Source organism: Entelurus aequoreus, linkage group LG07 (genome assembly GCF_033978785.1).
Source record: "Entelurus aequoreus isolate RoL-2023_Sb linkage group LG07, RoL_Eaeq_v1.1, whole genome shotgun sequence".
NCBI lineage: Eukaryota > Metazoa > Chordata > Actinopteri > Syngnathiformes > Syngnathidae > Entelurus > Entelurus aequoreus.
This window is the reverse complement of record NC_084737.1, coordinates 5,781,433-5,807,971: the sequence shown is the minus strand read 5'-3', so window position 1 is coordinate 5,807,971 and position 26,539 is coordinate 5,781,433. Positions and strand designations below refer to the sequence as shown.

The 26,539-nt window shown below is 37.4% G+C and overlaps 1 protein-coding gene across 1 annotated transcript in view; it reads right to left on the bottom strand.

Annotated features, from left to right (window-relative positions):
* Window positions 1–26,116, bottom strand: part of srms (src-related kinase lacking C-terminal regulatory tyrosine and N-terminal myristylation sites) — a 30,275-nt gene extending 4,159 nt beyond the window's left edge. The window contains exons 1-7 of the mRNA XM_062052468.1: window positions 25,422–26,116; window positions 21,445–21,566; window positions 17,176–17,342; window positions 14,582–14,729; window positions 14,357–14,515; window positions 12,015–12,196; window positions 7,053–7,209 (exon numbers count right to left, since the gene is read on the bottom strand). Coding sequence (XP_061908452.1) covers window positions 7,053–7,209; window positions 12,015–12,196; window positions 14,357–14,515; window positions 14,582–14,729; window positions 17,176–17,342; window positions 21,445–21,566; window positions 25,422–25,798 — 1,312 coding nt within the window. The 5' untranslated portion in view covers window positions 25,799–26,116. The remainder of the gene's footprint in view (window positions 1–7,052; window positions 7,210–12,014; window positions 12,197–14,356; window positions 14,516–14,581; window positions 14,730–17,175; window positions 17,343–21,444; window positions 21,567–25,421) is intronic.
* Window positions 26,117–26,539: the final 423 nt, after the last annotated feature.

Below are 26,539 nucleotides of genomic sequence, written 5' to 3'. Positions count from 1 at the left end.
AATATCATAGATATCATTGCACCTGTTACAGTTAAAACGATTTCTGGCAAGCAAAAGGCACCCTGGAGAAAATCTGCTGCTGTAACAGCCCAGAGAAGAGAGTGCAGGAAGGCTGAACAAATCTGGCGGAATACAAAACTTCATATTCACCATGACATCTATAAAGAGAGCCTCCAGGCCTACAATTTAGTCTTAAAAAGTGCTAGAGAAACATTCTTCTCCAATATCATAAACAGCAACACAAATAAGGCCAAAACCCTATTCACAATCGTTGACAGACTGACTAAACCCCCAACACAAATACCAGCCGAACTCCATTCCACGCAGAAATGCAATGACTTTGCATTCTTTTATACTGATAAAATTGAAGGCATCAGACGCACCATCAATATCTCAAGTAAAAAAGTTGGATCACCACCCCATTTAGGCAAAAGTAACACAGCAATGATGGCAAGCTTTAATGCCATAGACTCTAAAACTCTAGTGGAAACGGTGACAGCTCTAAAGTCATCCACCTGCTGCCTTGATGTTTTACCTACCAACTTCTTTAAGAATGTTTTTGACTGCCTATCAACAGACATCTTGCAAATAGTTAATAATTCTATTAAATCGGGCAATTTCCCGAAGGCTTTCAAAACTGCAGTCATTAAACCTCTTCTAAAAAAGCAGAGCCTAGATGCCTCTGTTATCAACAACTACAGACCAATTTCAAATCTACCATTCATAAGTAAAATAATTGAGAAAGTTGTCCTCCAACAACTAAATCACTTCTTGGCTTCTACTGGCTGCCACAACAACTTCCAGTCAGGATTTCGACCTCTTCATAGCACAGAGACGGCCCTTCTTAAAGTTATAAATGACATCCGTCTAAACACAGACTCTGGCAAAACTTCAGTATTAATGCTTTTGGACCTCAGTGCTGCATTTGACACTGTCGACCACTCAATACTTTTGGACAGGTTGGAAAACTGGGTGGGGATCTCAGGCACAGTTTTAAGCTGGTTCAAGTCATATCTACAAGATAGGAACTATTTTGTTTCCATTGGTGACTTTGTATCAGAACCAACCAACGTAACGTGTGGAGTCCCCCAAGGTTCAATCTTGGGGCCGACTTTATTTAACATCTATATGCTCCCACTAGGACAAATCATGCAAAATAATAACATTGACCATCATTGCTATGCCGATGACACCCAAATCTATGTAGCGCTATCACCAAATGACTATCGCCCCATAGATCTTCTGTGCCAGTGCATTGAGCAAGTCAAACACTGGATGTGCCAAAATTTCCTACAACTAAATGAAGATAAAACTGAGATAAATGTTTTTGGTGCTAAAAAAGAAAGGTTTAAAGTCATCCAACACCTTCAATCACTGTCCCTGAAAACCTCAAATAAAGCCAGAAATCTTGGGGTTATTTTAGATTCTGATTTACATTTCGACAGTCACATCAAATCAGTAACAAAATCGGCCTACTATCACCTCAAAAATGTAAAAAGACTTAGAGGGCTCATGTCAGCTCAAGACTTAGAAAAACTTGTACATGCCTTTATTACCAGTAGGCTAGACTATTGTAATGGTCTCCTTGCAGGTCTTCCCAAAAAAACTGTCAGGCAGCTACAGCTTGTTCAGAACGCTGCTGCTAGAGTTCTAACAAAGACCAAAAAATGTGAGCACATTACACCAATTCTTAAATCCTTACATTGGCTCCCTGTACATCAGAGAATAGATTTCAAAATCCTCCTGCTCACATATAAATCACTACATGGTCTAGGGCCCAAGTATATCACTGATATGCTCCCACTATATACGCCCTCTAGATCACTAAGATCTTCTGAGACCAATCTGTTAGCGGTTCCAAGAGTAAACTCAAATCAAGGGAGATCATCATTCAGTCACTATGCAACACATAGCTGGAATAAACTTCCTGAAGATGTCAGACTCTCCCCAACTCTCACTACTTTTAAAACTAGACTGAAGACTTTTATGTTCACCTTAGCTTTCAGCTAAATCTTTTAATCTTTTAACTTTTAACGTCTGCACTGTTTTTATTTTTATTGTCTGCATTTTAATTTTGCTTTTATTTTCTTTCATTTCACTTTGTTGTCTGTGAAGCACTTTGAGTCTGCCTTGTGTATGAAAAGCGCTATACAAATAAAGTTGCCTTGCCTTGCCTTGCCTAGAAAAATGTACATGTAAAATTAAGATAAAAAAGTCCTACAATTTTTTAGAAAAAAAAAAAATGTAAGAATAAAATCCTAATTGTAGAATAATTCGATTACTTTAAAAAAAAAAAAAAACTTTTTTTTTTTAAAATTAAAAAAATTCAGTATGAAAATTTTCTTCAAATATTTTTTTGTTTTGAATCTTACAAGAATAAAGGTGTAAAATAAAATAAAAAGACAATACTATTTCTGAAACAAAGCCATTTGTTTTTGAGAACAAGGAATCTTTCAAGAACAACACAACATTTATTTTACTTTGAGGGGAAAATATTCATTTCTTTTTGAGAAATATATTTAGTGATTCATCTTTCAGAAATACCAGATGAATACAAATAATATAAAACATTGTGCTTTTTATGCTCAAATTTTTCAGACAACAAAGTTCTATGTCAGGAATAAGATTATAAAATGACTGTACAAAATACATTTTTTAACAAGAATATACTGAAAAATGACCCCCAAAAATGTAATTACTCTGAAAAAAATGTGTTTTATTTATTCATGTAAAAAGTCCTCATCGGACAAGAATAAATGTAAAGAACATTTTAAACATGTAAAAAGAAAGACACATTTTTATTTAAAAGGTTGTAACATTCCAAACATTTCAAAAATATTTTTTTAAAGAAAAATTTTTTTTAATTTTTTTGGAAAATAAAAATTGGAAACTGTACAAAATAATCTGCGTGAGAGGAAAAAAGGGGGAAAGTCCTAATTTACGATAATGTCATTTTTTAAACTCGCATTTTATCAAGAAAAAAAAGTTTTTAACATAAGGTTTTTTCAGTTTGACTCTGGAACAGGGGCCGTACTTATCAAGCTTCTTAGAGTGCCATTTTACACTTAAGTCCTGAGAATTTGTGAAATTTAGTCCTACTCTCAAACTTAAGAATAAAAGCTTTTTATCAACGTTCTTAAGTCTAAGAATTACTCCTACTCTCCACGATATTTAAGAGACCTTCAGAGGTGTCTTAAGTGGTTAGGAGTTGCCAGCAGGGGATGGCACTGAGGCGAGAGAGACGTGCGCGAACGTTCAGGGAGCGGAACGATGTCCTGGATTTGTTTGATGACGAGCAGCTGATCAAACGGTATCGTTTAGACAGAGCGGATATTATTTTTGTCACAGATTTAATACTTTTCGATTCCTTGTTGATTTCTGCATGTGTCTGCAGTGGGTTAGTATATATAGAGCCACCCACACCAGTTTCAAATTAGTTGCCTAATTAATGAATTGGAAAGAAAATGTTATGACAGTAGCGTATGTGTGTGGCCGTGAGGTGAGTGACGTCAGTGAGTGTGTGGGCGAGAGAAGAGAGGGAGCGGTAGCGTGAGTGCCGGCGGGGACTAGTTTGTTTTGTATTATTTTGTAGTTTATTGTCAAAATATACACTCCCATTGTCCACTTAAATATTTCCAAGATATTTCTTTATTCTTAGACAACGGATTCCCTTCCGTGATTGGTCATTTCTATGGACACAGAAATGACGTCACCTAAAATTCCGTTTACGGCACATAGTAATGTCGTAATTCAGCTCTGAGTGTGACACTTAAGATTCAGTCCTACACTTCGCTGAAAGTGTGAGTAAGACGCTTGATAACTAACTTTTAAGTGCAGCTTTCAGCGAAGAATTTATTTACTCTTAAGTCAACTCTTAGCAGACTTCTTAGGAGTCATTCTAAGAAGCTTGATAAGTACGGCCCCAGATGAATACAAATAATATAAAACATTGTGTACTTTTTATGCTCTAATTTTTCAGACAACAAAGTTCTATGTCAGGAATAAGATTATAAAATGACTGTACAAAATACATTTTTTAACAAGAATATACTGAAAAATGACCCCCAAAAATGTAATTACTCTGAAAAAAATTTGTGTTATTTATTCATGTAAAAAGTCCTCATCGGACAAGAATAAATGTAAAGAACATGTAAAAAGAAAGACACATTTTTATTTAAAAGGTAACATTTCAAGAATTTTTTTTTTAAATTTTTTGGATAATAAATTGGAAACTTTACAAAATAATCTGCGTGAGAGGAAAAAAGGGGGAAAGTCCTAATTTACGATAATAACGTCATTTTTTAAACTCGCATTTTATCAAGAAAAAAAAGTTTTTAACATAATAAGCTTTTTTCAGTTTGACTCTGGAACAGATCATTTCAGTGTACATTAATCAACATTGCTTCACTTCTTTTTACACTTAAAACTGTTCAAATGTGAATGAAAACAGGAAAAGGAAATAATGAAAGTAAAGTTGTTAGGAAGCAGCTCGTCCTTAAACGATGACGTCGTTAATGATGATTGTGAAATGAGCATTCCTGGGGCCGTACTTATCAAGCTTCTTAGAATTACTCCTAAGAAGTCTGCTAAGAGTTGACTTAAGAGTAAATAAATTCTTCGCTGAAAGCTGCACTTAAAAGTTAGTTATCAAGCGTCTTACTCACACTTTCAGCCAAGTGTAGGACTGAATCTTAAGAGTCACACTCAGAGCTGAATTACGACATTACTATGTGCCGTAAACGGAATTTTAGGTGACGTCATTTCTGTGTCCATAGAAATGACCAATCACGGAAGGGAATCCGTTGTCTAAGAATAAAGAAATATCTTGGAAATATTTAAGTGGACAATTGGAGTGTATATTTTGACAATAAACTACAAAATAATACAAAACAAACTAGTCCCCGCCGGCACTCACGCTACCGCTCCCTCTCTTCTCTCGCCCACACACTCACTGACGTCACTCACCTCACGGCCACACACATACGCTACTGTCATAACATTTTCTTTCCAATTCATTAATTAGGCAACTAATTTGAAACTGGTGTGGGTGGCTCTATATATACTAGCCCACTGCAGACACATGCAGAAATCAACAAGGATTCGAAAAGTATTAAATCTGTGACAAAAATAATATCCGCTCTGTCTAAACGATACCGTTTGATCAGCTGCTCGTCATCAAAAAAACAACAACATTGTTCCGTTCCCTGAACGTTCGCGCACGTCTCTCTCGCCTCAGTGCCATCCCCTGCTGGCAACTCCTAACCACTTAAGACACCTCTGAAGGTCTCTTAAATATCGTGGAGAGTAGGAGTGATTCTTAGACTTAAGAACGTTGATAAAAAGCTTTTATTCTTAAGTTTGAGAGTAGGACTAAATTTCGCAAATTCTCAGGACTTAAGTGTAAAATGGCACTCTAAGAAGCTTGATAAGTACGGCCCCTGAATTACGACATTACTATGTGCCGTAAACGGAATTTTAGGTGACGTCATTTCTGTGTCCATAGAAATGACCAATCACGGAAGGGAATCCGTTGTCTAAGAATAAAGAAATATCTTGGAAATATTTAAGTGGACAATGGGAGTGTATATTTTGACAATAAACTACAAAATAATACAAAACAAACTAGTCCCTGCCGGCACTCACGCTACCGCTCCCTCTCTTCTATCGCCCACACACTCACTGACGTCACTCACCTCACGGCCACACACATACGCTACTGTCATAACATTTTCTTTCCAATTCATTAATTAGGCAACTAATTTGAAACTGGTGTGGGTGGCTCTATATATACTGCAGACACATGCAGAAATCAACAAGGAATCGAAAAGTATTAAATCTGTGACAAAAATAATATCCGCTCTGTCTAAACGATACCGTTTGATCAGCTGCTCGTCATCAAAAAAAAAAAAAAAACATTGTTCCGTTCCCTGAACGTTCGCGCACGTCTCTCTCGGCTCAGTGCCATCCCCTGCTGGCAACTCCTAACCACTTAAGACACCTCTGAAGGTCTCTTAAATATCTTGGAGAGTAGGAATGATTCTTAGACTTAAGAACGTTGATAAAAAGCTTTTATTCTTAAGTTTGAGAGTAGGACTAAATTTCGCAAATTCTCAGGACTTAAGTGTAAAATGGCACTCTAAGAAGCTTGATAAGTACGGCCCCTGAATTACGACATTACTATGTGCCGTAAACGGAATTTTAGGTGACGTCATTTCTGTGTCCATAGAAATGACCAATCACGGAAGGGAATCCGTTGTCTAAGAATAAAGAAATATCTTGGAAATATTTAAGTGGACAATGGGAGTGTATATTTTGACAATAAACTACAAAATAATACAAAACAAACTAGTCCCCGCCGGCACTCACGCTACCGCTCCCTCTCTTCTCTCACCCACACACTCACTGACGTCACTCACCTCACGGCCACACACATACGCTACTGTCATAACATTTTCTTTCCAATTCATTAATTAGGCAACTTATTTGAAACTGGTGTGGGTGGCTCTATATATACTAGCCCACTGCAGACACATGCAGAAATCAACAAGGAATCGAAAAGTATTAAATCTGTGACAAAAATAATATCCGCTCTGTCTAAACGATACCGTTTGATCAGCTGCTCGTCATAAAAAAAACAAAAAACATTGTTCCGTTTCCTGAACGTTTGCGCACGTCTCTCTCGCCTCAGTGCCATCCCCTGCTGGCAACTCCTAACCACTTAAGACACCTCTGAAGGTCTCTTAAATATCGTGGAGAGTAGGAGTGATTCTTAGACTTAAGAACGCTGATAAAAAGCTTTTATTCTTAAGTTTGAGAGTAGGACTAAATTTCGCAAATTCTCAGGACTTAAGTGTAAAATGGCACTCTAAGAAGCTTGATAAGTACGGCCCCTGCTCCATGAGTGTCTACTTCTGGAACATTCTCAAATGTCTCTCAAGTCTTGACATTCATAACTAATAATATGCCTTACAGTCCTGATAGGAATATGCAAATCTACAGTGCGTGTAAAAGTATTGAGGTGAAGAAATGTATAATCAAAGTACTGACACTACCTTCGTAGGGCATTTTCCCACGTGACATCATCTCGTAGAGCAGCACGCCAAACGACCACACGTCCGACTTGACGGAGAACTTCTGGCGAATGGCTGCCTCGGGCGCCGTCCACCGCACTGGGATCTTGGTGGTGCGACTCGCCGTGTACACGCTGTCCTGGGGGGGGCGGGGAGAGGGGTCAGCAACACGCCTGACCTTTGAACTCTTCTTTTTTTTTTTACACTTTTATGACACTTCAGTTGAATTCTATTCACCTTGTTATTTGTCAACGGCTAATAGGGCCGCCCTATGAAGTCTGCCTAGCAACAACCAGCCAATGTTATTTAGCCTACTTTCCATTTTTGTCACCTTTTTTGACACAAATGTGACTGCAAGCTGCTTGCCCACTTCAAAGTTTGTAGAAGACCATGGTTTGACCCAGGAACAGATTATCTACATTATTCCCTTCAACCACAAGGCCGTATGACATTCATTAGTACATTTCACACGGTGATTAAAGAGAATGAAAGGGGAAAGGTGGGTGTGGTCAGGTTGTCAAGGAGACGGAGAGAGTGGAAGAAACCTTAGTTGGTTTAAACTCCATCAAACTGTTGACCGCTCATCATGAGTCATGTGACCTCATGGAACCACCCCTTGTGAGCATCTTTGCGCAACACTGACACCTTGTGGACAAGAATAGAAAAACATCTAGGGTGACTTGGTCTGATATTGACTTTATTTTCCCTTTATATGACTTTTTCTCCAATTATGACTCCATCTACACATCCATGTTCTACCGCTTGTCCCGTTCGGGGCCACGGGGGGTGCTGGAGCCTATCTCGTAAAACCATGATTTTATTTTGGTGGCTCACACTTTTTATTGTATGACTGACTACAGCAGGGGTGTTCAAACTGGAAAATGGAATCATGTTGGGGCCATTTTCATATTTTTCATTTTCAAATCCGATACAATATACAGGCATGTGATTTGACCACAACGAAAAAGACTGAAAAACAAGGGGGGCAACGCCCCCCGAAGCTCCTGGTTTTTCACCAATTTAACATGCTAAAATTAACAAAGACAGCACCATTTGAAGAAAATATTTTAGTGTTTAAAGACATGAAAACATCATTAATAGAACATACATAACCCAATTATAATAATGAATCACTGTGTATGGTTCAGTCCCAACAGTATTTAGTCACTAATATTTACATCTTGTGTTCTTTTCACATCCACAGGTGTCACATTGATCAGTGTTATTATCTACAGTTTATTTACAGTATTACCACATTACTTCAGTTCATGTAATGTAAACATTTCATTCTTTTCGCCAAAATAGGATATACATTTATGAAAATGATTAAACATGTTTAGTATTGTTTACTCATATTTGAAAATAGGAGATAATAATAATGTGAGGACATATTGCATGAAACAAGTGTGAAAATATTTACCTCCAAGATTGTTACACCACTGACAATAGTTTCAACAGACTACAAAAGAACATAATATTACAAAATAGTATTATATGCAAATTTATTTCAAATAAATTGTTAACTGGAATCAATAATGCGACTTTGAATTTCTGTAATTTCATAATATATTTTCACATGGCCTTTTGTTTTTAGAAAAACCCATTTATATTTCGCAAAGCAATAATTGGTTAATAGTTCAAACAAACATGCGTATTTCGCAAGCAAATATTTTTTAGCTTACCTCATTATTAACAACCCTGTCTGCAACTGAAGTGGGCGGATCTTTCCTCTCCATGTCTACGGCAGTTTAAACAAAAGATGAAGTCCGTAAGGTTTGCTCACTTTCGGTTGATATCCAAAAGGACCAGCTAGTGAAAAGTTTGTTTTCCTTGCTTCAAGTTGTTTCGCATGTTTTGGGCGTGTCGCATGTACTTCCAAAGCCTTGAAACCTCGTGATCCATAGTCAATATTATCATGACACCACATGCACAAAACCTTTCCGGGACGATCGATTTTCCGAATAAAATCACCGAACAAAGTCGTAACTTCCTTCTTCCCAACAGTATCAGTGATTTCCCTTTCCATCCAGTCCCATCGGAACTTATTTTTGACATGTTTATCAATTTCTTTTACTCGTAAAGCGTCCTTTCTCTCGAGAACCGACATCGTTTACATATGGAAAATGGCCGTAGTAACCTTTATGAATGATGACGTTATTAACGTCATCATTCATAACAGATGTCCTGATTGGTCACAAGGAACATATCGACGAATAAACTACGTCTCGAATCTTGATTTAGGGTCGGAAAAAAAACCGGAAAAACGGGAGATAATTTTTTTCCCCCCCGAGGTTAAAAAAGACGGAATTCCGACTTTAGACGGAAAAATCACACGCCTGAATATAAAGATTGTTTTCAACCATTAGGGCTCCACTCAAGTTTGGTCCTGGGGACCCAGAAGGGTCTTAGTCATAAAAATAGGTCATATATTATTAATATATCCTTTTAATTCAAGGCTTTAATCCCTCAATCAACTTCAGGTCTAGCTATCCATATAAAATAAATATTTAAAAAAAAAAAAAGTTTTATGCTCTTTTTGCCAAAACCCTGTTTTTTTTACAGCGAAAAACACATGATATGCAATATTTTCCCCAAATAAATATTGCAAAGTGGAATATTTGATGTGAAACAATAGTCCAGGATATCACTCACCCACTACACAAGGGGTCACCAACGCGGTGCCCGCGGGCACCAGGTAGCCCGTAAGGACCAGATGAGTAGCCCGCTGGCCTGTTCTAAAAATAGCTCAAATAGCAGCACTTACCAGTGAGCTGCCTCTATTTTTTAAATTGTATTTATTTACTAGCAAGCTGGTCTCGCTTTGCTTGACATTTTTAATTCTAAGAGAGACAAAACTCAAATAGAATTTGAAAATCCAAGAAAATATTTTAAAGACTTGGTCTTCACTTGTTTAAATAAATTCATTATTTTTTTCATTTGCTTCTTATAACTTTCAGAAAGACAATTTTAGAGAAAAAATCCAACCTTAAAAATGATTTTAGGATTTTTAAACACATATACCTTTTTACCTTTTAATTTCTTTCCTCTTCTTTCCTGACAATTTAAATCAATGTTCAAGTAAATTTATTTTTTTTTATTGTAAAGAATAATAAACAAATTTTAATTTAATTCTTCATTTTAGCTTCTGTTTTTTCGACGAAGAATATTTGTGAAATATTTCTTCAAACTTATTATGATTAAAATTCAAAAAAATTATTCTGGCAAATCTAGAAAATCTGTAGAATCAAATTTAAATCTTATTTCAAAGTCTTTTGAATTTCTTTTAAAATTTTTGTTCTGGAAAATCTAGAAGAAATAATGATTTGTCTTTGTTAGAAATATAGCTTGGTCCAATTTGTTATGTATTCTAACAAAGTGCAGATTGGATTTTAACCTATTTAAAACATGTCATCAAAATTCTAAAATTAATCTTAATCAGGAAAAATTACTAATGATGTTCCATAAATTATTTTTTTAATTTTTTCAAAAAGATTCGAATTAGCTAGTTTTTCTCTTCTTTTTTTCGGTTGAATTTTGAATTTTAGAGAGTCGAAATTGAAGATAAACTATGTTTCAAAATTTCATTGTCATTTTTTTCGTGTTTGCTCCTCTTTTAAACCGTTCAATTAAGTGTAAATATCATTAATTATTAATAATAACATAAAGGTAAATTGAGCAAATTGGCTATTTCTGGCAATTTATTTAAGTGTGTATCAAACTGGTAGCCCTTCGCATTAATCAGTACCCAAGAAGTAGCTCTTGGTTTCAAAAAGGTTGGTGACCCCTGCACTACACCAATACATCATCCCACTACCATCAGGGCGCAGGTACAGAACTATCAAATTCCGGAGGGAACTCTCCTGAAGGAATCAATAAAGTACTATCTATCTGTCTCTATCTCAGGAAAAGCCTTATCCCTGCAGCTATAGCCGCCCTTAACAGCAGGCCCGGCCGACCTGTCTGACAAGCCTGTAAATGTGTGTTGGTCATGTATGATGTCTTTTTGTTATTTTTTTGTGATGTGTAATGTCTATTGTTCAAATGGACGGCAGTGACAATGAATTTCACCAAGGAGACCAATAAATCTAAGTAATTGCAGCCTTAAATAGGTCAATAATTCATAAATAACATTGATTTGAATTAATTAATATTTTTTTAGCAATGACAGTTTAAAAAACAAAAAAATCCCACTCAAATTATGTGGGATCCTAAAGGGCCCCACTCATAGAAGTGTTAAAAATACGTCACATTATTTTGTTTTACTTTCAACAATGAAGTCTTTAGAGCAACTTCAGATCTGACGATTATATCTTTTTATTATTATTTTTGTTTGTTAGTTTTAGCCCCTATTTGTCAAAGAAAACATAGTTTTGTACATGGCGAACACACAAAATATGCAATATTTTCTCCAAAAATATTTCAAAGTGGAATATTTGATTTAGATTTATTAGAGCCTGAAATAGGTCAATAATTCATAAACAACATTGATTTGGATTCATTTTTTTTTTGTTGAGCAATGACATTTTAAAAATAAAACGATCCCACTAAAATTTTGGGGGATCCAAAAGGGCCCCACTCATAAAGGTGTTAAAAAATAATTCACACATTTATTTTTAAAGTCTCTAGATTTTGATTCATTATTATCTTTTGAGCAAAGACAGTTTTAAAGAAGGAACAGCTGGCATGGCAGCTTTGTGTTATTAGAGTCAACATTGCACATTTATGTTGTTGCATTTCACCTGTTTGCTCTTTTATGTTTTTTAATATTATCTCTAGACTGTGCCGTAATTATTATTATTATTTTTTAAATTAGCTACATGCATTAAATGGCCCTAAGGCCACACTTTGGACATTAATATGCCAGTGAAGAGCGACACTGCTACCTGCTGGCCAGGCATGCACGTTACACTCTTTGTTTTGCCACAGACTGTATGGGGCGCTCACCTTAATAATACGAGCGAGTCCAAAGTCGGCCACCTTGCAGACCAGGTCGTCTCCCACCAGAATGTTGCGGGCCGCCAAGTCTCTGTGGACGATGTTCCTGTCCTCCAGGTAGGCCATGCCCTCCGCCACCTGGCTGCCCATGTAGATCAGATGTGCCGAGGTCAGCACTTGGCCTTCGGAGGCTAAACAAACAAACAATGGGAGCGGGTGTGTCAAGAACAGGTTGTGTCGAAAGAGGTTGTCCTAAGAAGCTTTTGTCCTAAGAAGAGGTTGTCCTAAGAACTGGTTGTCCTAAAAAGAGGTTGTCCTAAAAAGAGGTTGTCCTAAGAAGCGGTTGTCCTAAGAAGCGGTTGTGTGTTTGTATTAAGAATAGGTCAATCATCATCAGAAGAAAGAAGAAGTTGTGTTCAGAAGTAAGAAGAAGTTGTGTTCAGAAGTAGTTGTGTTCAGAAGTAAGAAGTTGTGTTCAGAAGTAAGAAGACATTGTGTTCAGAAGTAGTTGTGTTCAGAAGTAAGAAGTTGTGTTCAGAAGTAGTTGTGTTCAGAAGTAAGAAGTTGTGTTCAGAAGTAGTTGTGTTCAGAAGTAAGAAGACATTGTGTTCAGAATGAAGAAGACATTGTGTTCACAAGTAAGAAGTAGATGTGTTCAGAATAAGTTGTGTTCAGAGTAAGAAGTAGTTGTGTTCAGAAGTATTGTGTTCAGAAGTAAGAAGAAGTTGTGTTCAGAAGTAAGTAGTTGTGTTCAGAAGTAAGAAGTAGTTGTGTTCAGAAGAAGTTGTGTTCAGAAGTAAGAAGAAGTTGTGTTCGGAAGTAGTTGTGTTGAGAAGTAAGAAGTAGTTGTGTCCAGAAGTAAGAAGTAGTTGTGTCCAGAAGAAGTTGTGTTCAGAAGTAATAAGTAGTTGTGTTCAGAAGTAAGAAGTGGTTGTGTTCAGAAGTAAGAAGTGGTTGTGTTCAGAAGTAAGAAGTGGTTGTGTCCAGAAGTAAAAAGTAGTTGTGTTCAGAAGTAAGAATAAGTTGTGTTGAGAATTAAGAAGTAGTTGTGTCCAGAAGAAGTTGTGTTCAGAAGTAATTGTGTTCAGAAGTAAGAAGTGGTTGTGTTCAGAAGTAAGAAGTAGTTGTGTCCAGAAGAAGTTGTGTTCAGAAGTAAGAAGAAGTTGTGCCCAGAAGTAAGAAGTAGTTGTGTTCCGAAGTAAGAATAAGTTGTGTTCCGAAGTAAGAATAAGTTGTGTTCAGAAGTAAGAAGTAGTTGTGTTCAGAAGTAAGAAGTAGTTGTGTTCAGAAGTAAGAAGTAGTTGTGTTCAGAAGTAAGAAGTAGTTGTGTTCTGAAGTAAGAAGTAGTTGTGTTCAGAAGTAAGAAGAAGTTGTGTTCAGAAGTAAGAAGTACTTGTGTTCAGAAGTAAGAAGTACTTGTGTTCAGAAGTAAGAAGTACTTGTGTTCAGAAGTAAGAAGAAGTTGTGTTCAGAAGTAAGAAGAAGTTGTGTTCAGAAGTAAGAAGTAGTTGTGTTCAGAAGTAAGAAGTAGTTGTGTTCAGAAGTAAGAAGAAGTTGTGTTCAGAAGTAAGAAGAAGTTGTGTTCAGAAGTAAGAAGAAGTTGTGTTCAGAAGTAAGAAGTAGTTGTGTTCAGAAGTAAAAAGTACTTGTGTTCAGAAGTAAGAAGAAGTTGTGTTCAGAAGTAAGAAGTAGTTGTGTTCAGAAGTAAGAAGAAGTTGTGTTCAGAAGTAAGAAGTAGTTGTGTTCAGAAGTAAAAAGTAGTTGTGTTCAGAAGTAAAAAGTAGTTGTGTTCAGAAGTAAAAAGTAGTTGTGTTCAGAAGAAGTAGTTGTGTTTATAAGTAAGAAGTTGTCTTCAGAAGTAAGAAGTAGTTGTGTTAAGAAGTAAGAAGAAGTTGTGTTCAGAAGTAAGAAGAAGTTGTGTCCAGAAGTAAGAAGTAGTTGTGTCCAGAAGTAAGAAGAAGTTGTGTTAAGAAGCAGTTGTGTTGAGAAGCATATTTGAGGTTGTATTCTGAAGAGGTTGCGTTAAGTAATAAGAAGTAGTATGTATCCAGAAATGGTTGTATGTGAAGTAAGAAGTAAGACTGAACACAACCACTTCTTAACACAACCACTCCTTATTACTGAACACAAACTACTTCTTATAACTTTGCCACTTCTTACTCTATGAAGTGGTTGCGTTAAGAATCCTTTGTGAGGTTGTATTAGGTCATGAGAAGTAGTTAGTGTTCAGTAGTAAGGAGTGGTTAACTTGTGAGTATGGAAGGGGTTGTGTTTCAGAGTAAGAAGTAGTTGGTGTTCGTAAGTGGTTGTGTTCAGAAACAGTTGTGTTAAAGAGAGTGTGTTGTGCTCACAGGCCAAGTAGGACTTGAGGCTTCCTTTGCTCATGAGCTCAGTGACGATGTAGACGGGTTCTCCTCGCGAGCACATGGCCAGCAGCTGGATGAGTTTAGGGTGATGAAGGCTCTTCAACGCCTGAACTTCCTTCACAAACTCATCCTGCTTGGTGTCCTCTGAGGAGGACATACAGTCACACAGCGTGTCGTCACGACAACCGAGACAAGAAGGCAAACATCTACCTTGTTTGAGCATCTTGATGGCCACCTTCTTCTTCTCCGTGGTCCACATGGCCTCCCACACTTCCCCAAAGTGGCCTTCTCCCAGCTTCTTCTGCAACTTGAACTCCTCACGCGGCCTCTCCCAAGGCTCCATGTCGTACAACTCCCTCTGCACACAACGCCAACATGTCAGTGCGTGTGTGTGTGTGTGTGTGTGTGTGTGTGTGTGTGTGTGTGTGTGTGTGTGTGTTCTCGCCATGTAGACAATGACGAAGAAGACAAGCGAGATGTTTGATGAGACCTTTATTTTTGCTGAATCAAAGTGTCACAAACTTGAACCAAGTTAGAAAACACAAAATAAGACATTGAAATGATGGACAATCACTGAAATGTTGACAATAAAAAGATGAATAAAATGCTAATTATTGACAGTGATAAAAGGTTATTAATAAATAAACATTCCGCCCGAATGCAGCTGAGACAGGCTCCAGCACCCCCGCCACCCCAAAAGAGACAAGTGGTAGAAAATGGACGGATGGCATTCCAATATTGACCACATCAGTGGAGGTTCTTTTTGTGCCAATATTTAATAGGTTTACTCAGCATTGTGGGCGTGGCTTAGATTATAGGTCACCCAATCAGAACACTGATCCCGCCCACCACCTCATTAAGGGTCAATAGAAGTCAGTAGGTAATATAATAAACAACAATTTGATAAATGATTTAACATTTTAATGAATAAATTGATACTACTAATATATTGATTTTTATTTGTATTTCCTTTTGACGGAAAAATCCCTCCAAGATAAAAAAAAATAAAATAAAAAAATAAAAAAAGAGTAAATACTACTATTACAGTGATACAAATACAAATACAAACATGAAATGAGTGAAATTATTGAAAAAAAAACAAATGATGCCGTATCATCACTACCACTGCTGGGACTTAGCATGAAGCTAACTACTAAACATTCAGTATCATCACTACCACTGCTGTGACTTAGCATGAAGCTAACTACTAAACATTCAGTATCATCACGACTACCACTGCTGTGAATTAGCATGAAGCTAACTACTAAACATGCCGTATCATCACTACCACTGCTGGGACTTAGCATGAAGCTAACTACTAAACATTAAGTATCATCACTACCACTGCTGGGACTTAGCATGAAGCTAACTACTAAACATTAAGTATCATCACTACCACTGCTGTGACTTAGCATGAAGCTAACTACTAAACATGCCGTATCATCACTACCACTGCTGTGAATTAGCATGAAGCTAACTACTAAACATGCCGTATCATCACTACCACTGCTGGGACTTAGCATGAAGCTAACTACTAAACATTCAGTATCATCACTACCACTGCTGTGACTTAGCATGAAGCTAACTACTAAACATGCCGTATCATCACTACCACTGCTGTGACTTAGCATGAAGCTAACTACTAAACATGCCGTATCATCACTACCACTGCTGGGACTTAGCATGAAGCTAACTACTAAACATGCCGTATCATCACTACCACTGCTGTGACTTAGCATGAAGCTAACTACTAAACATGCCGTATCATCACTACCACTGCTGGGACTTAGCATGAAGCTAACTACTAAACATTCAGTATCATCACGACTACCACTGCTGTGAATTAGCATGAAGCTAACTACTAAACATGCCGTATCATCACTACCACTGCTGGGACTTAGCATGAAGCTAACTACTAAACATTAAGTATCATCACTACCACTGCTGGGACTTAGCATGAAGCTAACTACTAAACATTAAGTATCATCACTACCACTGCTGTGACTTAGCATGAAGCTAACTACTAAACATGCCGTATCATCACTACCACTGCTGTGAATTAGCATGAAGCTAACTACTAAACATGCCGTATCATCACTACCACTGCTGGGACTTAGCATGAAGCTAACTACTAAACATTCAGTATCATCACTACCACTGCTGTGACTTAGCATGAAGCTAACTACTAAACATTCAGTATCATCACTACCACTGCTGGGACTTAGCATGAAGCTAACTACTAAACATACTACTAATATATTGATTTTTATTTGTATTTCCTTTTGACAGAAAAATCCCTCCAAGATAAATAAAAAAAATAATAAAAAAAAGTAAATACTACTATTACAGTGATACAAATACAAATACAAACATGAAAGGAGTGAAATTATTGAAAAAAAACAAATGAAAAGAAAATCAATACATAATGAATTCACATCAGTGTATGAATGTATTTTTCAAATTGTTGGACAATTGAATAAAATGGTTTGATTGGCTCATTTAATTTTACATAAAAATGCTAAATGATCAAAAAAGAATAAAATGAGGTAAGTCATGAAATGTCAATTGAAAACAATTTTGACCGTTATTAATGTTGAAAATAAATCAAAGATATTCATGGATTATGGTGAAGTGAAATGTGACCATCAAAGTGTTGGCATCATTGAAAGAGCTGCGGTTGTCATGTCACTAGCAGTGTCCTGCTACTCAACTGAAGAGAGTGGCAGGCCTTCACTGGAGGCAAGTAAGGGTTTGTTATCAGAAAGGAAGCCATCATGAAAGAGGAGGAAGGATGTTGTGTTTACCTGCTGGGCGCACGCCTCCTCCAGCATCACACCCAGACTGCGAGGGTTCTTCTGGTAGTACGAGACCAGCTCACCCAGCGTGCCGAAGGACAGCTTGTCCGACACGAAGTAGGCGCCGATGGACGAGCGCTGGATGCGGAAGTGGATCACCTTCCCCTCGCTACGGGCTGGAAGACGACCATTGTTACTTTGGAAAACATACAGCTACAGCCGCTATGTCCTTAGCATGAAGCTAACTACTAAACATGCCCTATCATCACTACCACTGCTGGGACTTAGCATGAAGCTAACTACTAAACATGCCCTATCATCACTACCACTGCTGTGACTTAGCATGAAGCTAACTACTAAACATGCCCTATCATCACTACCACTGCTGTGACTTAGCATGAAGCTAACTACTAAACATTCAGTATCATCACTACCACTGCTGGGACTTAGCATGAAGCTAACTACTAAACATGCCGTATCATCACTACCACTGCTGTGAATTAGCATGAAGCTAACTACTAAACATTCAGTATCATCACTACCACTGCTGTGACTTAGCATGAAGCTAACTACTAAACATTCAGTATCATCACTACCACTGCTGGGACTTAGCATGAAGCTAACTACTAAACATTCAGTATCATCACTACCACTGCTGGGACTTAGCATGAAGCTAACTACTAAACATTCAGTATCATGACTACCACTGCTGTGACTTAGCATGAAGCTAACTACTAAACATGCCGTATCATCACTACCACTGCTGGGACTTAGCATGAAGCTAACTACTAAACATGCCGTATCATCACTACCACTGCTGGGACTTAGCATGAAGCTAACTACTAAACATGCCGTATCATCACTACCACTGCTGGGACTTAGCATGAAGCTAACTACTAAACATTCAGTATCATCACTACCACTGCTGGGACTTAGCATGAAGCTAACTACTAAACATGCCATATCATCACTACCACTGCTGGGATTTAGCATGAAGCTAACTACTAAACATGCCGTATCATCACTACCACTGCTGGGACTTAGCATGAAGCTAACTACTAAACATGCCGTATCATCACTACCACTGCTGGGACTTAGCATGAAGCTAACTACTAAACATGCCGTATCATCACTACCACTGCTGGGACTTAGCATGAAGCTAACTACTAAACATGCCGTATAATCACTACCACTGCTGTGACTTAGCATGAAGCTAACTACTAAACATGCCGTATCATCACTACCACTGCTGTGAATTAGCATGAAGCTAACTACTAAACATGCCGTATCATCACTACCACTGCTGTGAATTAGCATGAAGCTAACTACTAAACATGCCGTATCATCACTACCACTGCTGGGACTTAACATGAAGCTAACTAGTAAACATTCAGTATCATCACTACCACTGCTGGGACTTAGCATGAAGCTAACTACTAAACATGCCGGATCATCACTACCACTGCTGGGACTTAGCATGAAGCTAATTACTAAACATGCCCTATCATCACTACCACTGCTGGGACTTAGCATGAAGCTAACTACTAAACATGCCCTATCATCACTACCACTGCTGGGACTTAGCATGAAGCTAACTACTAAACATTAAGTATCATCACTACCACTGCTGTGACTTAGCATGAAGCTAACTACTAAACATTCAGTATCATCACTACCACTGCTGTGAATTAGCATGAAGCTAACTGCTAAACATGCCGTATCATCACTACCACTGCTGTGAATTAGCATGAAGCTAACTGCTAAACATGCCGTATCATCACTACCACTGCTGGGACTTAGCATGAAGCTAACTACTAAACATTCAGTATCATCACTACCACTGCTGGGACTTAGCATGAAGCTAACTACTAAACATGCTGTATCATCACTACCACTGCTGGGACTTAGCATGAAGCTAACTACTAAACATTCAGTATCATCATTACCACTGCTGGGACTTAGCATGAAGCTAACTACTAAACATTCAGTATCATCACTACCACTGCTGTGAATTAGCATGAAGCTAACTACTAAACATGCCGTATCATCACTACCACTGCTGGGACTTAGCATGAAGCTAACTACTAAACATTAAGTATCATCACTACCACTGCTGTGACTTAGCATGAAGCTAACTACTAAACATTCAGTATCATCACTACCACTGCTGGGACTTAGCATGAAGCTAACTACTAAACATGCCGTATCATCACTACCACTGCTGTGAATTAGCATGAAGCTAACTGCTAAACATGCCGTATCATGACTACCACTGCTGGGACTTAGCATGAAGCTAACTACTAAACATTCAGTATCATCACTACCACTGCTGGGACTTAGCATGAAGCTAACTACTAAACATGCCGCATCATCACTACCACTGCTGGGACTTAGCATGAAGCTAACTACTAAACATTAAGTATCATCACTACCACTGCTGTGACTTAGCATGAAGCTAACTACTAAACATTCAGTATCATCACTACCACTGCTGTGAATTAGCATGAAGCTAACTGCTAAACATGCCGTATCATCACTACCACTGCTGGGACTTAGCATGAAGCTAACTACTAAACATTCAGTATCATCACTAATTGTAATCAAAAAGGTCAACCGACGAACGAGATTTCTCTATAGAATCTCCTCTCTGGTCAACAAAAGCACCATGAAGATTCTAGCGGGAACTCTCGTTCAACCCTTTTTCGATTACGCATGCACCTCCTGGTACCCTAGCACCTCTAAAACCCTCAAATCTAGACTCCAAACAGGACAAGCTAGTCAGATTACTTCTAGACCTCCACCCCAGATCCCACCTCACTCCTACCCACTTCTCCAAAGTGGGCTGGCTCAGTGTGGAGGACAGAGTAAAACAACTTGCACTGAGCCTGGTCTATAAAATCCGCTACACCTCCCTGATACCGAAGTACATGTCAAACTACTTCCTTAACGTAAATGACCGCCATAACCGCAACACCAGGGGGAGCTCCACTAACCACGTTAAACCCAGATTCCCATCTAACAAAGGTCTTAACTCATTCTCTTTCTATGCCACATCAATACAGAATGCACTCATAACAGGTGTAAAAGAAACGGCATCTCTATCCTCCTTCAAAACTGCACTAAAAGAACGCCTCCAGGCAACTTCAACCCTAAACTAACACCCTCCCTTCCACATCCTACGTCCCCGGATTGTAAATAATCAAATGTAAATAATCAAATGTAGATACTTATTCTTATGCTTTCTGATATCTCTCTCTATGTCCACTACTTGCTGTACATATCCTACCAAGTCAGTCCTACACTGTTTCAATGTCCATTTCTCTGAAAACTTATTGGGGTGTTACCATTTAGTGGTCAATTGTACGGAATATGTACTGTACTGTGCAATCTACTAATAAATGTTTCAATCAATCAATCAAAAACCACGGCTGTGACTTAGCATGAAGCTACCTGTTAAACATGCCATATCATAACTATGACTGAGTTAGCATGAGGCTAGCTGCTAAACATGCTGTATCATCACTACCACTGCTGTGACTTAGCATGAAGTTAGCTGCTAAATATGCTACATTATCACTACCACAACTATGACTTAGCGTAGAACTAGCTGCTAAATATGTCTCTAGGGCTTAGCATAGCTTTAGTTTCCGTAGGTGCTAAACTGGACACAAATAACTATAGCTACAACTTAGCATTAAGTTAGCTGCTAAATATGCCGCTTAATCACCTCGCCAGCTAAGTCTTAGCTCGGCTGTAGCTTCTTTGGTACGTCACTAAAACGACAACTTAGCATAAAGCTAGTTATGTTCAAGAGGCTGGCAAGCTAACCAAGCATGCTTGCCATGGATTTGCCTTGAAGCAGCAGCATGTTGGCAACACTCCCCATGTTGCATCCGGTCTAGCGTGGGCGCTAACAGACCAGGGCGTGCCGCTCACCTGAGATGGTGTACTCGGTCTAGCGTGGGCGCTAACAGACCAGGGCGTGCCGCTCACCTGAGATGGTGTACTCGGTCTAGCGTGGGCGCTAACAGACCAGGGCGTGCCGCTCACCTGAGATGGTGTACCCGGTCTAGCGTGGGCGCTAACAGACCAGGGCGTGCCGCTCACCTGAGATGGTGTACCCGGTCTAGCGTGGGCGCTAACAGACCAGGGCGTGCCGCTCACCTGAGATGGTGTACCCGGTCTAGCGTGGGCGCTAACAGACCAGGGCGTGCCGCTCACCTGAGACGGTGTACCCGGTCTAGCGTGGGCGCTAACAGACCAGGGCGTGCCGCTCACCTGAGATGGTGTACTCGTCACTGTGACTCTCACTGATGCGCACCAGGAAGCAGCCATCTTTGTTTTGGGAGGCCAGCAGCAGCTTCTCAGCTTTGGTGCGGATGATGTTGCCGTAGTACCACCTGCAACCACAGCACACGGCCTCTTTAGAACCCGCACCGGAGTCAGGCGACGAATGTAAACATCAAACTGGTCTGCTCGGTTTCAGATGGAGTTTTGTTGTCGTGGCCCCAGCGATCACAGGAGGCGTGACGCATTGAAAGCAAAACCACTTTGCAACCGTGAGTCAGCACATTTTCCCTGCTAGCGTTAGCTGCAACAATGCTAAAATGGTACCATGTGTGGATTTAAGGATAAAGCATTGGAAAACGAAACCTTGGATTAGTTTCAGAAAGACTGAACCGCTAAGCTAGCAGATTGTTCTTTTAATGATGATATTGTGATTCTGTGAGGTGATAAACATCTCGCTCATTTGACCGTTCAAGTGAGTCAACCTCTGCTAGAAAACCCCAAATAAAAGTGAGAGGTTAGCATCAACAAAGTTGCAGTTTCAAAACTCACCTTGGACCTCACATTTAGCAGCTAGCTACATGCTAGCCATCGGTCAACAAACATTTTTATTTGTGTTTTTTTTCTTGACCTTTTACTTTCATTTGCTATTCTATAAAAAAGTGTCATTGAAACTATACTTTATTTTGGATGCTCACTGAACAGCTGCTAAACATACTTTGCAGCAATGGATGTCGAGTGATAATGATTATTATTAATACTAATAGTATTGTGGTGATAATAGACATCCAGAATAAGCATTATAATGATTATTATTAATACTAATAGTATTGTGGTGATAATAGACATCTAGAATAAGCATTACAATGATTATTATTAATACTAATAGTATTGTGGTGATAATAGACATCTAGAATAAGCCTTATAATGATTATTATTAATGCTAATAGTATTGTGGTGATAATAGACATCTAGAATAAGCATTATAATGAGTATTATTAATACTAATAGTATTGTGGTGACAATAGACATCTAGAATAAGCCTTATAATGATTATTATTAATGCTAATAGTATTGTGGTGATAATATACATCTAGAATAAGCATTATAATGATTATTATTATTAATACTTATAGTATTGTGGTGATAATAGACATCTACAATAAGCATTATAATGATTATTGTTAATACTAATAGTATTGTGGTGATAATAGACATCTACAATAAGCATTATAATGATTATTATTAATACTAATAGTATTGTGGTGATAATAGACATCTAGAATAAGCATTATAATGATTATTATTAATGCTAATAGTATTGTGGTGATAATAGACATCTAGAATAAGCATTATAATGAGTATTATTAATAGTAATAGTATTGTGGTGATAATAGACATCTAGAATAAGCATTATAATGATTATTATTAATACTAATAGTATTGTGGTGATAATAGACATCTACAATAAGCATTATAATGATTATTATTAATACTAATAGTATTGTGGTGATAATAGACATCTCTAATAAGCATTATAATGATTATTGTTAGTACTACAGTATTGTGGTGATAATATACATCTAGAATAAGCATTATAATGATTATTATTATTATTACTTATAGTACTGTGGTGATAATAGACATCTAGAATAAGCCTTATAATGATTATTATTATTAATGCTAATACTATTGTGGTGATAATAGACATCTACAATAAGCATTATAATGATTATTGTTAATACTAATAGTATTGTGGTGATAATACACATCTACAATAAGCATTATAATGATTATTATTAATACTAATAGTATTGTGGTGATAATACACATCTACAATAAGCATTATAATGATTATTATTAATACTAATAGTATTGTGGTGATAATAGACATCTAGAACATGCATTATAATGATTATTATTAATACTAATAGTATTGTGGTGATAATAGACCTCTAGAATAAGCATTATAATGATTATTATTATTAATACTTATAGTATTGTGGTGATAATAGACATCTAGAATAAGCATTATAATGATTATTATTAATAATAATAGTATTGTGGTGATAATAGACATATAGAATAAGCATTATAATGATTATTATTAATACTAATATAATTGTGGTGATAATAGACATCTAGAATAAGCATTATGATTATTATTATTAATACTTATAGTATTGTGGTGATAATAGACATCTAGAATAAGCATTATAATGATTATTATTAATACTAATAGTATTGTGGTGATAATAGACATGTAGAATAAGCATTATAATGAGTATTATTAATACTAATAGTATTGTGGTGATAATAGACATCTAGCATAAACATTGCAATGATTATTATTAATACTAATAGTATTGTGGTGATAATAGACATCTACAATAAGCATTTGAATGATTATTATTAATACTAATAGTATTGTGGTGATAATGGACATCTAGAATAAGCATTATAATGATTATTATTAATACTAATAGTATTGTGGTGATAATAGATATCTAGAATAAGCATTATAATGATTATTATTAATACTAATAGTATTGTGGTAATAATAGACATCTACAATAAGCATTGTAATGATTATTGTTAATACTAATAGTATTGTGGTGATAATATACATCTAGAATAAGCATTATAATGATTATTATTATTAATACTAATAGTATTGTGGTGATAGACATCTACAATAAGCATTATAATGATTATTATTAATACTAATAGTATTGTGGTGATAATAGACATCTAGAATAAGCATGATAATGATTATTATTAATACTAATAGTATTGTGGTGATAATATACATCTAGAATAAGCATTATAATGATTATTATTATTAATACTAATAGTATTGTGGTGATAGACTTTTAGAATAAGCATTATGATTATTATTAATACTAATAGTATTGTGGTGACAATAGACATCTAGAATAAGCATTATAATGATTATTATTATTAATACTTATAGTATTGTGGTGACAATAGACATCTAGAATAAGCATTATAATGATTATTATTATTAATACTTATAGTATTGTGGTGATAATAGACATCTAGAATAAGCATTATAATGAGTATTATTAATACTAATAGTATTGTGGTGATAATAGACATCTAGCATAAACATTGCAATGATTATTATTAATACTAATAGTATTGTGGTGATAATAGACATCTACAATAAGCATTTGAATGATTATTATTAATACTAATAGTATTGTGGTGATAATGGACATCTAGAATAAGCATTATAATGATTATTATTAATACTAATAGTATTGTGGTGATAATAGATATCTAGAATAAGCATTATAATGATTATTATTAATACTAATAGTATTGTGGTAATAATAGACATCTACAATAAGCATTGTAATGATTATTGTTAATACTAATAGTATTGTGGTGATAATATACATCTAGAATAAGCATTATAATGATTATTATTATTAATACTAATAGTATTGTGGTGATAGACATCTACAATAAGCATTATAATGATTATTATTAATACTAATAGTATTGTGGTGATAATAGACATCTAGAATAAGCATGATAATGATTATTATTAATACTAATAGTATTGTGGTGATAATATACATCTAGAATAAGCATTATAATGATTATTATTATTAATACTAATAGTATTGTGGTGATAGACTTTTAGAATAAGCATTATGATTATTATTAATACTAATAGTATTGTGGTGACAATAGACATCTAGAATAAGCATTATAATGATTATTATTATTAATACTTATAGTATTGTGGTGACAATAGACATCTAGAATAAGCATTATAATGATTATTATTATTAATACTTATAGTATTGTGGTGATAATAGACATCTAGAATAAGCATTATAATGATTATTATTAATAATAGTAATAGTATTGTGGTGATAATAGACAATTAGTAGTAAGAATGAATGAATAGAGGAAGTGGAGCAGGTGTTACTGACTTGTGTTTGGCGAACTCGTCCTGCAGAACCGCCACATAGCTGGCGGGCAGCAGTCCGGACTGCAGAGATCCAGTCAGCTTCTTGGCCAGCACGTAATGGCCGCGCTGCTCCAGCACCGACAGCTTGTCGCCCTCCCGCACCGTCAGCTCGTCGTCGCTGCGGGCCTCGAAGTCGAAGAGCGCGGCGTACAGCTGCACCGGCCTCCTCTTGGGCGACGGCACCGGCACCGGCCCGCGGACCTCGCCCGACACCGTCCGGATCTCAGCACCATGCGCGGCCCGGTTGACGATCACGTGGTCGGGGTAGCGCACGTCCGGCCAGACGCGGTCCCACAGGCGCCGCAAGCAGGGCAGGCAGCGGCGGCAGCAGCTCTCCATGCCGCAGCTCTCTGACGCCGGGAAGCATCGTCCTGGCCCCGGCAGCAGCGGGCTCCTGATGGGCCGGACAGACCGGTTCTTGGCTTCCTGCTGGGATCATGCACGCCCGGGGAATGCGGAAGTGGACGGCATGTCCGGGCGGGGGAGACTTGGGCTTCAAGTCTTCAAGTCCTGGTCCAGGTCTGCTTCAAGTCCTGGTCCAGGTCTGGTCCTAGGTCCTGGTTCTAGTCCACTTCTAGGTCTGCTGCTGGCTCTCGTCCTCGTTCTGGTCCTGGTCGTGCCAAGACCAAAAGCGCGGGAAAGTGTAGGTGCACGCGCGTCCGTTTTGAACGTCACCTGACAGGTGCACGCGCGCACATCCCCGTCCCTCCCCCCCCTTCCACCCACGTGACGTCATCACCAGCACGTGCTGCAAGGTTGCTTCTCCCCCCTCCGTCCGTTAGGGGCGCTAGACTGGACTGTGGCCACTTCCGGTACTAACAAAAGAAATATTATTGTAGCAAGTATGTTGATTATTATTGAATATTTCAACATATGTCAAAATAAGATGTCTTTCTTAAAAAGTTCTGTTTTTTTTTTTTTTTTTAGAAAATAGACAGTAACAATATGTATATTGTTAGAAAAAGTTATATCTTTATATGTATGTATGTATATTAGGGATGTCCGATAATGGCTTTTTGCCGATATCCGATATTGTCCAACTCTTTAATTACCGATACCGATATCAACCGATACCGATAT